Source organism: Labrus mixtus, chromosome 2 (genome assembly GCF_963584025.1).
Source record: "Labrus mixtus chromosome 2, fLabMix1.1, whole genome shotgun sequence".
Lineage (NCBI taxonomy): Eukaryota > Metazoa > Chordata > Actinopteri > Labriformes > Labridae > Labrus > Labrus mixtus.
Genome location: NC_083613.1, coordinates 28,962,765 through 28,976,833, shown reverse-complemented (window position 1 = coordinate 28,976,833; position 14,069 = coordinate 28,962,765). Strand labels below are relative to the sequence as shown.

General features: G+C 42.2%; 2 protein-coding genes across 2 annotated transcripts in view; one reads left to right on the top strand and one right to left on the bottom strand.

Moving 5' to 3' along the window:
• LOC132991770 (histidine-rich glycoprotein-like) overlaps positions 1–14,069 on the top strand; it is a 393,411-nt gene that overhangs the window by 18,238 nt on the left and 361,104 nt on the right. The window lies entirely within an intron of this gene.
• Positions 787–5,301, bottom strand: s1pr5b (sphingosine-1-phosphate receptor 5b). Its single transcript, XM_061060486.1, has 2 exons — positions 5,146–5,301; positions 787–3,654 (listed from the first exon to the last, which is right to left on the bottom strand). The coding sequence occupies exon 2, from the start codon at positions 3,386–3,388 to the stop codon at positions 2,141–2,143; it is 1,248 nt and encodes a 415-aa protein (XP_060916469.1). The 5' UTR covers positions 3,389–3,654; positions 5,146–5,301; the 3' UTR covers positions 787–2,140.

Genomic DNA, 14,069 nt, shown 5'->3' with positions numbered 1-14,069 from the left:
AAACAAGTATATAGTGTGACACACTTCCTATTTGTATCTATCGTACTTCGCTTTCCAAGAAGCTAACGCATGTGTTGCTGCATTGTGCATCAACTTCCCCTGAAAGGTGTAAAAAGTTAGCCTATGTCTCTAAATAGAATCTCATAAGCACTTTACTTTTTCACTTCCTGGTAACCCTCCAACAATTGAGGTTTCACGCCAGCCAGTGTTGGTTTATATGAATCATACTGAAATATGAAAGCAATATTTCCACAATGTATAAGCCAAAATACCAAATTAAAGTCACACATTATTCCTGTGCCAGATAGTGGCACTACAATGTCTTTTTCATTCCTAGTCCAAGATGATGTAGGAAAATATACACACTTTTGCTGAATTAGCAGCCTGTTCATGCTCATACAGCTCAGCATTGAAGCCAGATGTCTGTGTATTTTTCTGCTTCAGCGATGACAGGTGTGGACAGCAGGTCCGTGCGAGGTGAGGGTCCGTCTCACCCACATGGTTTGACCCAATAGGAGAGAATGAAAAAGTTCATGTTTAAATAAAAGGTTCATTGTGTGGTGCTGGAAACCGTCGTGAGACATGCAGCGCTTGTAGAAGAAGTCTGTATATAGGCCAATGGCATTACCAGATGTGAGACAAGGGGGCTGACTTCCTGTGGTGCTTCTTCCAGAGCTGTAGTATTTCTCGTACAACCGCAGCTAGAAACCCACCCAGACACGCTTATATGAAAGCACATATATAACAATAGGCACACATTGAAAATAAACCGAGAAAACACCTGTGAATCATTTAGGAATCATTTATTTCTTTTATGAAAAGAAATGAAACGTTTTTGTTTTTTTTTACAAATCCATTGTTACAAAAAGTTATAATTTATAATACAGATGATACAAAAATCCTTCAGAAATACAAAAAGATAAGACAAAAAAATACACAGAATTATTCAACAGTTAGAAGACTGCTCTGAAAAAGTGAAATATTGTGTGAGCCTGATGGATTGTGAAGGTAAGCACTGTGATGAATCTGAATTGTTTCTGCATGATTTTGCTCACAAGTGCAGGCACATCCACGTCCTTTACAGGCCTCATGTCAGCTGGAAAATGATAAATGGTAAGATGTTCCACTTGTGGTGTTGAAATATCAAATTTTAAAGTCCTAATGCGTTGGGCTTATACTTGCAATTGTGATGTAATTGCAGTTAATTTGAATTTTAACTACCAGGCTTTTCACAATAAAATGGAACTCTTTAGTCACAACTGTCAGGTCATCAAATTATATAATTATTATATTATTATTATAATTATTATATGACTTGTTGTTGTATTGTTGCTGTGGCTGTTATCTTACAGATGCCAGCCTGATAATAAAAGAAAAACACACCCTGCACTGACATTCAGTCTGCATCAGACAGTCTCACCATCAGTCATTTCTAAACAGCTGGGGAATTTAAGCTCTCGCTCTGCCTCCCACATCTATACCACAGCATTCTTGCCTGAACGCTGTTTTTTTGAGAAACAGTTCCTCTCTTTCATGTGTGTCTCCCTGCATCACACATTCATATATGTGCAGGGCTGCTCTACACCGTTTTAATTCAAATGAATCCACCACACCGGGGAACTTTCGAACCAGCGAAATCCAAATGTGTGCAGACGCACCGGTTACACTTTAAAATGTGTTTGTGCTGCAATATGGGCAGAGGCAACCACACATTTTCATCTTTGAGTGTATACATTTTTTATGCCAGTTATCTTTGAGTTTACAGAAGTCTCTTCTGGGCCTTAAAAACAAAATGCAGAGCAACGATTAAAATAAAAGTTCCAGGATGCTGCTGGTTGTGATATTTCAGTGCAAATTACTTAAAAGAATCATCCCCAAAGTCTTTGAAATGTCAGTCGCTTGTTCACATTTGAGTGGCATCCTTTAGTCTTGTGGCCATGTCAAAACTTTCACACGGTTTTGTTGCTGTAGCTGCATCACTCCTGACCTTTCCAGGTGAGACCTCCGTTACATTTCTTACACCGTCTGTTTCTGGCAGTTTCTGTTTTCTACACTCCACATTTGAGCTCACCAAACAGGCTGCTGCTACATGTCCTCTGATCAGTGGGAAACCCATTTATGCACTTATTGACTCAGTCAGTCAAAGTCCTTGTGACTTGAAGAGTTTGGGGTAAAGGGCTTTAATAGGAGAAGGGGTGGTGACATTGTTCCCTGAAGAAATGGTCGTCTCCAGGCCCCCCTCTAATTTCTGTGATGCCACCTCGGTTTTGCTGAAACTGCACTCCAGGAATGGCATCCCGATTTTCTTCACCTGTCCATCACTGGTCATCAAACATGGCTGACAGAGCAGCCTGAGGATGGCTCTCCTCATGTCCTTGCTGGTCAGAGTATAGATGATGGGGTTGAGGAGAGAGTTGACCATGGCTACTCCGAGAAAGTAATCTGCCTTGAAGAGAAGGTAACAACCGTGGGTGGGGCAGAAAAAATCCAGGAGGAGGAGGAAGAAGAGGGGCAGCCAACAGGCGATGAAGACGCCCAGCACGATGGTGACGGTCTTGAGGAGGGCAAAGTATTTCTGCGACTTCCTCGCCAAGCCTTTCCTCATGCTGCCGGACAGGCCGAGCCGCTGGCGCTGCGTGTTGGTGCGGACGATGCGAAACACTCTGGCGTACAGGATCACGATGGCAAGCAGCACGGCGATAAAGACGGAAACGCAGAACAGGATGTAGCTCTTGGAGTAGAGCGGGAGGACGGTCGAACACTGGTCCAGTCTGTGGATGCAGTTCCACCCCAAAATTGGGAGGACACCAAGAAATCCTGACACCGCCCAACTTGCACCAATCAGTGCCCACATTCGCCCGCGCTTTGCCCCATGGTATGGCCTCATGGTCACCATAGTAACATGCCGTTCAATTGCAATGGCCAGCAGACTTATTATAGAGGCAGCCAGAGTGATGAAGACCCCTCCCTCCCTGAGGAACCATAACAATGGCGTCAATTTCAGAGTGTTAGGTCCTGACATGATGATGTTGGCCATGTATGTAATCCCAGCCAGCAGGTCAGACAGAGTCAGGTTTCCCAGCAGGTAGTACATGGGCAGGTGGAACTTTTTGTTCCTCCAGATGGCTAGGAGAACCACGGCGTTCTCCAGGACGATGAGGAGACACACCACCAGGAAGGCGATGCCCTCAGGTTTGAGCCCCTCGCGGTAGCGGTCTTTCTGCAGCTTGCCCGTGTAGTTGTAATGCTGCACAATGACAGAGTTGTCCTGGTACTCCCAGAAGAACTGCAGGTAGCCATGAGAGGACGGAGAGGACGGAGAGGAGGAAGTGGGGAAGACGGGCGACAAGGAGGGAGTCCATGCATGAGCAGAAGTTGAAGTCTCCATGCTTGATGTTGCTCTTCCTCTATTCTGCCTGCACTCAGCAGCTATAAAGTCATTCCTGCTGACATGCCGCTGGCAGAGGGAGCTGTGAAGAATTGGTCCAAGAAGAAAAAAAGGCACAAAAAAATATGTGCGCTTCTTCTGGAAATAGAGAAATCACACGGAGTTGAAACTGTGTAATCCAACAGACTCCATAGGTGTTCTCTTTTTTAACCAGAAGGTGGGGATGTTGAGCTCTGTTTTTCCTGGTTTAGAGGGTCCAGATGCAGCTGCAGAAAGACGTAAAAAAAAAAAAAAGCATGAACAATAATGGACAGAAAGGATGCGAAATCACTAGAAGCTGAAACCTTAAAAGATCTTGAAAGAAATCATTCTGAATGTAAATCAAGTAAAGGACAATCTGCTCATTTTGAAAGTGTAAGTCCAAGATAAATTACATCTGAGTATTTGATATTACACCCCATCAGAAATGCAAAATTCATGATTTACATTCCCCATAGGCAGAGAGTAGACTGGTGGTGTAAACACTGTAACTGAAAAGCTCTTTACCTGTCATACAGTAAAGTACTGTATCACTGCTATGTGAGTTTAATAAATACATTTCTGTGACATTCAGCTGTAAAATGACATTAAACTTAAACCACAGTAATGACCTCACGACGTCCACTAAAACAGATGCAAGTTATTATTGCATGTTTATAGAATATGATACCAAACACAGCAAAGACAGAGAGATCACATTAACGTCAAACAAACATTTACTCTGCACAGTCGTGTTTACGGCGCACGTCAGTCATTATGAGCTTGTTAGACAAGAACAATCACAGCACATGCACTTCATTTGGCACACATGCAGCTGTTTTACACAGAGTCGATGAGGTGTTTTCTGTGAAGCGCGCCCCTGCTCGTGTGCACACACTCACACAGCATGGCCAAAGTTTTAGCAGAAAACCCACTGAGGCCTGCGGTTCAAGTATTTGAGCTTAAACTGAGGTTGAGAGAGGAGAAATGACGGGGTGCTTAGGGTCGCATTCCTCTGAGTCTCTGTCGTGTGAGGGAACGTTTTTCTCGCTTCTTGGGTCATATGTTAACATTTACCCAATGATGTAAAGACTTTCATCATTTCAAACACTCAACCTGTTGCCAAGAGTATGGAAAAAAAAGAAATAAACATGTCGCCTGTCCAATTTGTCCACGGACAGCTGATTAGACTCTCTCATTTGTAAAGTAGGTTACTTTGCCTTGGATGCATCAGAATGAAGATTATGAATGAACGGCCGTGTTTTAGTGTCAGTTATTTATCATGAAATATGATCAGAGGTGTGTGTTATAATAACAAGAGTACACATTCGTGTTCAGGAGAATGGCAGGATGTTTCCTGTACATTATATGACTTCTTTGAAAGAAAAAATACAAGGATAACATTTTTTTAAGCATTTTTTTTTTTTTTAAATCTTACATTTAATCCTCCTCATTTGTTTTAAATACGACAGCTTCAGCAATTTTTTTCAACTTAACGAATAAGTTGGTTATAAAGCGATAAATAGATTTGACATTTCAGCAAAGATTCAATTTAAACACAAATGTCTGAGGATCCTAAAATGTCAGAGGTATTGATTATGTTCCCTTTTTTCTGTCCTGTAGAAACACAACTCAAATGCAGCCATATGAAAAAAATCAAATCAAACAAATCCCCTCACAGTAATGACATTTTCTATCTCAAATTTGCATCAGCCACAGGTAATAACCCGGAGAAGTACCTTGAAATTGTTGTTGTGGCGTTGCCCTTATCCCGCTCTTCATCTGCTTCTCAGTGAGGGGAATCCAAACATGAGCGACCAGTGACTCACCGTCAAACTGACACAGCCGAGGGAGTGAAGTCAGACTGAAACAAGCAGCAGCTGAAAGGGGGCATGGTCTTAACCCAAAACTCCCTCTCCCAGTCCCACTCACATTCTCTCTCTCTCTCTCTCTCTCTCTCTCTCTCTTACATGCATTAACATGGACGTGTGTGTGCATGCAAACACAGGTATAAAGATTCTCTTGATGGCGCAAACATCCCAAAAGGCTTCCATTGATTCCCTTCAAAACGGTCAGTGGCTTTATCAGCTGATAAAAGAGCCACACGCACAGATGCAGCACACAGTGAGACTTCCTTACAGATTACATTTTCACATTCTGTCAACGATCTACTGGCCACCACAGATGGGTCATATCAACTGAAACGTCCTGATGTCGTCATAAAGAATCTTCTCCTGAGTGTGCAATGAAAACATTACCACATCAGGTGGAAAGACGTCGGTTTGTGCATCCTGCCTCTTTCCCAAATAGTCCTAAAATGAAGGTATAGGTTTAAAACTTTAAAACTGCAAACAGAATGTAAACAACAGAAAAGTGAACAGAGAATCATATAATATTAAAGAAATTGCTGCTAATTTTTCAGTTTTTCTGAATAAAGATCATTTTCACACCTGCTAAAAGGTTAAAAAAAAAAGGCACTGAAACATTTCCATTTAGCTGGAAGAACCAGTTTTGAAAAGACACGGCCCAATAGGATTTCCTCAAACTCCAACTGAAATGTGAACACTAAGCTTTTGTGTTCCACTATTCATACGAATTTAGATTTAATACTGCCACTATCACATTCTTCTTTTTTTAACTTCCTCTTCTGATGTTACCAGAGAAGTGCAGATAATATCATGGTTTGCTGTTGTAAATGTGTTTGTATCCCAGTTCCCAGAGCCAGTCGGTGAGAGAGCAGCAGGCTTTGACACGCTCCAGCAGCTCACCTGCAAAGCTCCCCTGCAGGCTGCAGAGGCTTTAGCGAGGCAGATATGAGGGGGGGAAAATACCTCAAATCATTTCCTTTTTTTGTATGTTTCAAAGACAGTTCTTAGGATGATGGTATTTCATTTTGAAGACTGAACTGAAATGATATTGAACATACTGGAACAAAAACTCACTTTCCCCCCTGAACACCTCTGCAATAGATGAAACTCTGTGTGAGCAGTAACTTTCATACTTTTTCTCAATACCACATGTTCGAAAACATTTGAAAAATTCCAAAGCTTTAGATCTTCATTCATATTTTAATCCAATAATTACCAGGAACGGAAGAGATACAGCAATGTCTAAGTTGCACAAATACATTGGCAACGTCTTGGTACAGAAACAGTGCCAATGTCTTTGTGCAAATTAGACAGTGGGCATGAATTTGCTCGCTTTATTTGGTAATCAAAACACAAAATTACACAAAGTTGGGTACCCTGAACTTGTATTGTTGTTGCTGCAGTATCCAAACAGGTATCGATATCATTAGACTTTTTTTCTATCGTATAAAAGTTTAAAATTCTGGCGTTTTCTCCACTAGTCTTGCAAGAACCTCTCCTGACCTGAAGTGTGCTGACAGTTGGAAATCCTGCTCTTCATCCGGCAGCTCCTCTTAAAACATTTCAATACTGTATCTGACTATTCAAACAGTTCTGTCCCTCAGATAAACCTGTTTGTTTTGGGATTTTACTGGTTTAGTTGAAGAGTCCTTTGTGTTTGTGTTAGTGTGTGTCTGAGTTTTGATAATACGCAAGCACACACCCCTCTCTCTCTCTCTTTCTGTCTCTCTCCCTCACTTTCTCGGTCACCTCTTCTATCTTTTCCTCAGACTCTTTCCGTCCTCACATGGTCTTCATCCAGAGTTTGTGTTCATGTCTGACAGGGTGAAGTGCCTGAGTTTGTGTTGATAGAGTCAGTTAAGTGTGTCTGCTGACATACTGACACTGATCAGAGAATCAACGGCTCAAACGCTCCGCAACACCCTGAGCAAACATATTCCTGAGCTCGGGGGGCTTTGTACGAAAATTTGATCACGAGATCAGTTACAGCTGTCAGCCGGAATAAAAACATGAACTTCTCATATCGCAAAAGTTGACTGTGGTCTCTTAACATGGAAACTTGAATTAACCGTATAAAGCAGACCTTTTCTATCAGCGCTCCTTTGGCTGAGTCCTGCTCTTAAACCAGCTCAGTCTACCCCCCTTTGACCATTTATGAAAAATTGCTGATTTATTAAGTTTAACTCTCCATATAAAACATGGACGTAGGCCCAGTAACGTCACCCATTGATTTATGAAAAAGCATTTTGAAGCTCTACAGTGGTAGCCACCATGTTGGAAATGCCATCGTTGGGCTTCTTAAAGGTGAGTCTAGAAACAGGTGAAGAAGTGGAGTTGAGGCCGGTCTTTGTCCTCCTGAAAAACAGCTGATTGTGCAGACTTATGATTAACTCTTAGGCGTGTGTGTGTGTGTTTGTTTGTGTTTGTTTGATGGGTGCTAAAGGAAGTTAGTTAGAAAGAAGTTGGCAGGTGAACTATCTCTTCCCTCTCTCTGTGAGTGTGTCTGCAGTGTCTAAACGATGCGTGCTTCACTCACACTCCCTGCCCCTCTGCCCTGCTGTGAGCAAGAGGGGAGTCCTATCAGGAGATCATTAAAGCGTAATATCCTGTCTGGGTGAAGGCACATCAAAGCCTGAGAGAGAAACAGGCTGCTGGAATTGAGGATGAGTAGTCTACCAGACACACAGGACCGTGCACAGGAAGGGAAACCTGGCCCTCTTTCATCTCCTCTTCTTGATCATTTGTGCGTTACTCTGGCTTGTCTCAGTTTGTGTTCCTGTCACCGGTTATCACTCTTTTCCTGATTCGTTCATCCCGGGTTTTCTCTTTATGCTACACTCTCTGTACGGTCCTGCTGGAGACACTCTACCTGGATTTCAATCTCTGGTGTTCCTTTATCTTTTTGACCACACACACAGCGGTGAATGGAACATTTTCCAGCTTGGCCAGCTCCTCCTAGGTATGGATGTAACGCTGACCTTGATGGCTCAGTTACATGAACAACAGGAGCTTTTTGTGGTGCATAAGGGGTTTTATGAGCCCAGATATTTGATTCTTACAAGGGGGTGTAATCGTTGATTTTATGAGCAGACAGAGCTGCTACAAGTTTGAGCTGATTGTTTTCTCAGTTCATATTTCACTCCACATTTATCATCACGTGTGGAGAGACACTGTTGAGTCCCTGCAGAACTCCACAGGTGTTTTCTGGGATTGTGCAGCCTAAGATGTATGATTTCGCAGCAAGTTTCAATTCAAGATACAATTTTTCTCTGGCTTTTTCCCCCTGTGTAGCATCCAACACGAGCCTCGGATTACAGCTCCAATAGAGTTAAAGAGCATCATTTTTGTGTCTCAAACTCAGAACAAAATGTGTACAAACTGAATGAACCTGAAGTAATAGCCATAAAAACTCATATCTTAGTATTTATAATCATTAAATATACTGTCCATATGTGCAAAGGAGAGTCTTAATTAATATTTGAAGCTGCTCTAAGTGATACTTTAGGTGCTTGTGTAAAACTTTTGATAAGAGTACCTAGTTATGGATGACATTTTGCCTGCCTGGACTCACATTACACCACCACATCAAACAGTTGTTGTTTGATCATTTCACACTTTCCCCATTTAAAAAGAGAATCTTGGCATCAGTGTAATTGGTTTGTGGTTTTGGATCTGAGCGTTGACTGGCATACACACTGATACCTGGTACGTGGGAAAAAAACACACTTTATACTGTCTACTTTTGCATACAAATACAGAAATTCGTTTTTGACTTGTGTGCAAATATGTGGCATTAAAAACACAAGATAACAAGGTGGCACGTTTAAAACCATTAAAAAAACTTAACACTATATATGTACATAATGAAGGAGGAATAAAACCAGACACAAGAGCTGTATTAAAGCAGGGCACAGAGTTCTTAATGGTAACTATTGAAGGGGTGTTTAATGGAATATAAAGTGCTAGGTGCAGTGAGACGTAGCAGGCTGACTTTAAAGTGTCCTTGATGATTAAGATATTGTATGGTAACTGGGAAAACATGTTTTTTAATCAATATTTTAACTATTTTTAAGGCAGTTTTGGTGACTTTTACTGGTGTTAGCCATAACTGATCCCATGGTATCTATATAAGAACCATGCTAACAGTTCACTTCCAGTGTTTGAAGTTGACTTTTGACCTACATGTGAACCTGACTTCACTTAGACTTCCTCCCTGCAAACTTAAAAATATCCCAGACGTTATTTCATCTTTTGCCTCCAATGCATTCTTACTGTTTATATTGATTAAATAAGAAGGGAAGAAACATTAGGTTCCCAAAAACAACTCAAAGCCTGCCAAGGTCTCTCTTACCCTCTTCCTCGTCGCCTAAACTCTCCACGGCTGATGTCTCTGTAAGGCTATCACTACACTGCCTAAACTGCAATCTATCACCACTCAGTTCTCGGGGCCTAAACCGCTGATAAGCCCCCCCAAAATCAGACCAGCCAGACCAGCTCAGTGACGATAAGAAAACATTCCTAGCCGCTTGCAGCTGCATATCTTTTTTGTCCTTATTTTCTGTCAAACAGCCACAGCAGATTGTTCCTCCTCTCTTAACCTTCATCCTCCGCTCTCCATTTTACTTCAAACCTCAGTGAAGCGAGTTGTTTACTTTCCAGTATCCGATCACTCGACGGGCTCGACGGGCTGCGTTGCATGACCTAAGACAGACAAACCCACTCATCAGCGTAATGTTTGTTTGGATTTTTCAGCCGACTTCTTGCTGTGGTTTTTTTGGGGGGGGCCGCTCGAGGGCGATTAACGAGGTTCTTTTGAAGTCCTCGCAGGGCACAGTGGCTTCATGAAGGCGGGATGAGACGAGGAACAAGTTCAGAGGAAAATCTCTGGAGGGAGGGAGGGAGGGAGGGAGGAGGGGTTGCGGGTGAAGGCCGATCTGGTCTTCTTCTGACGACAGTTGCTGGGAGATGCAGCAACCTCAATGAGCCATGAGTCATCACAATTAAGCTCCTTTCTCGCAGGAAATGACCCCCTATTGCTCCAATTACACTGATAACTGCAGCTAACACCTCCGACACAGACGCACACAGCGATCTGTGTGGGTGTTCATGCATGTATGCACGGTTACATGCCTTTGTGTGCAGACATCCAAGTAGAGGTCTCCATCTCCTACTGTAAGAGTCGTTCAGGTCAGCGAGCACTCTCTTGGTATCGGGGCTGTTTCTCTTGGCCCGGTTGTGCCTCAGAGCCGGAGCTTTGTGGATGTGCTCGCTCCAGCACTGGCACACTACAGGCCTAATGAGATCCAGATTCGAGAAGTCTCCCGGTTTAGAGCGTGATATTGACACCGCTCTCGGCTCCACGGGCCTGTTACCGTCCCACTCAGCCCTCAGGATGATGTGTTCATTCCTGCCACGCCGGAATTAACACACAACTCCAACAGGGCCGTCGTTCCCTCGGGGCGTGTGCACATGCGCCTGAGCGTTTGTCAGTTGGTGTTTGCACATGCACACACTTTCACACATGTATACACACGACACGTCTTAGTTAACTTAGTTAAATAATGCAGCAATGTTGAAGAGGGACGGGAAATGTTGGGAGGGGAGAGTGGGGGACGACATACAGCAAAAGGCCCACGGCTGCTGTGACAAGGACTATAGCCTCAGTACATAAGGCGTGCAACTTAACCACTAAGCCATCGGGTGCCCAAAATAATGCACTTTTAACTGTAACCAGCATGACTTCATAATTTTTCCCACATCCTTAAATGGAGTGTAAGTAGGTATATAAATTCATATTTAAGTTTCAACATGTTACCCCACATTATAGTATAACTGCAGTGGTTTTATCTTCTAGACATACTTTCTGAAACACACATGAACACACACGAATGCTTCCCTCATGGCCCACTCCAGAGACATGATGGTAATCAGAGGAGATGGGCGGACAAAGACACTACAACCGCACGGCAGCCATACAGATCCCTGTGGGATGCTCACTCAGGGATTTTGTTGCTTCAACGATTCCTGCTCTGTATTTTTTGGGCTCTTGAAATTCCATCTTGCTCTCTGTTCTAAAAGAAAAAAAAAAAGGGGGGGGGGGGGGGGGGGGGGGGGGGGGGGGGGCAGGAGAAGCCCAAAACCAGTAAGAATGTAAATGAATGCCAGATCTCCCAGGTTTGGCCCCTTCCTCTGTCCTGAAATCATTCGTAAAATCGTGCAGCCAGACGCTGATAAGGTGAGAGTGAGGAAAAAGGGCACAAGACAAGTTCAGGCCTGTAACACATTTTTTAAAACTTTTCCTTTTTGACCTTTTCTTTTTTTTTTTTTTTTTTTCCCAGTTGTTCTTTTTATTTCTCATGTTTGACCTCCGCTCACTTTTCCCTCAGCGACTCTTGTATGTTTCTGTTCAGGAGGTGTTTTATTAAAGGAAAAAGGGAAGAGAACCAGTTCAATCAAACAACGGTTAGGTTAGCGTGACTGGAAATGATCTGAAATAAAGTTTTCCCCCAATCATTTGTTTTCACCTTTCTTACCGTTTATTTTTCAAAGCATACCACTATTTAATGAACAATTAGCCTCCCCTAATCCCTTCAAAGTAAAACAAGTGACGGCATGAAAGCTTTGAATGATCTCTGTATTAGCGTATTAAAAGTAAGCTGGTGCCAGTACAAACACATGACATGCACCCAATGAAATAGCTTAGTATAATAAATAATTCTCCTTCCTGGCAAGACTTTTATTGAAAGATTTATACCACTCTCACAGCTGTGCCGCTGAGCTTGTTGTTATCAGCCCATTAAATGGCCATTATCAGCTGTTATCAGGAGCATAGCTATAAGCTAGAGGAGTTATACGTTACCTCATAGCTTCCTGTTTAAGCTGCTATCATCTGTTGGTAAGCTGTAAGGCAAATATTGACACTTCAAGCAGGAGAGACTTCAGCATGAGGAGACAGGTACTTTATTGATATGTGCTTTATTATAATAATAATAAGGGGGCAATGTGGCAAAGTAAAGCCCCTGATAGAGTCTAGACTTGTAGTAGACTTGCTACAAGGAGGGTCAGATGATGTAATGATGGCAGCAGTAATATGATTGGGCTTGGTCAGGACTTTTTGGTCAAGAAGTTGAGCTGAAATGTGCCTTTAGCCTCCTCGCAAACAGCAACAATGCGCCGATCAGTGGGCCTTTTTAATGCAAAAGTATGCATACGTCTTAGCCTTCATATCATCAAACGGAAAGGTTATAAAAAAAAAGCTTAATGCCCGTACAGCGTGTACAAATAAATAAATGAGCTATTCACACCAAATTCACTTTTTGTAAACATGTTCAGGTCATTTGTGATAATTTGGCTTCCTGGGCTTTTGGAGCCATCCTCAAGTGGACAGTGTGCCTGGCTAGACCTTTAAACATTTATGTAAAGATGAAAAAATTGCTTCTTTTTTTTTTGTAACTTAAGTTTTTATTAACTTTTAACAGTTTTTAAAACAATGCAGCACATCTTATACCAAAAAAAATAAACAAAACAACAAAAGAAATAACATAATAATGCCACAGACATAAGAGAGGTACAGCCACCAACATGAATCCATTCTATGACCTTATTTTAACATGTTGCCAAAACAGATCCCGTATCTCTGTCATCTTACCACCAACATGTTTTCATATGAAGAGATCTTAACCATTTCGTCAGTCCATTCCTTCACAGTGGGGCGCCTGGGGTGCTTCCAATTTCGCAGTATAATTCTCACGGCTGTGATAAATCCAACCTTTAAAATGTTAAATTTGGGATTTGTTACGTTAGACACCAATGACTTGTCACAAAGGAGGCAAAGCCTTGGGTGCACTGGGAGAGTGACACCAATCCAATCCCCCAGTATCTCAAAAAATAGCTTCATACAATGTAAGCCTTTTTCACACATGCACTCCTGAAATTAAGTACAGCCTGCTCCTGAAATACTCCTAAGATGCCTGTTCATATATGCACCTCACAGCGGGAGACTTTACTTTCCCTGGGGGGGCTAAGGAAGCAGGACATGACATTAAAAGGACACTTCAAAGGAAGATTTTACTAGGAGGCTGAAAGGAAAAAGACCGCTTAACGTTGGGGTGAAAAAATGTGGCTGTTTTCGTTCACATATTCAACTCACCCAAAAAATGTCTGGAATTTTTCCAGAAGTTATGAGTACGTGTGAAAACACGATTTCAGTTTGCTTCAGTAAAATAACAAAAACATTTTTGGCCTTTAAGATGGACAGAAAGAAATCTGCTAATACACTCATGGAAGAGTTTCTCCCCTGTTCAGTCCTGTTACCCCAATCCTCTTCCTGTTACGTGCAACTTGTTCAAAGTACATTTCAAAGCATTTCTTCATTTGGCCAGGAGTAAATTACAGGGGATTTAGTGACAAACTAAACATGTCTCCTGGATCTGAGCTGAGTTCTTAATACATCTGGCATTCTGCCATCTGATATCTGGTGTTATCCATAACTCATTTTGGCGGCTCTCCCATGGAAGCAGGCTTGTTCGGTTTTACTACGTGATGTTTTATCAGAGTAGCAGCACACATTTCATCGTCGTTCTGTGTCTGAAATATCTGTCACATCTTACATGTCTGCAATACAGCGGATGCCTGAGCTGACAACAGATTAAGATAAGCAGTGAGGGGACAATAAGAGTTCTCATTCAAGAACGTTATCATAGTTTAGACCCTATGTGATAAAAAAAAGTCCTATCTATGATCTTGGAAAAGGCCATTTTTGTTTTGAACAACCCTCTGGATCTTTCAGCAAAATC

Coding starts and splice junctions, on each gene's coding strand:
- s1pr5b (XM_061060486.1), bottom strand. CDS start 3,388: ATGGAGACTTCAACTTCTGCTCATGCATGGACTCCCTCCTTGTCGCCC.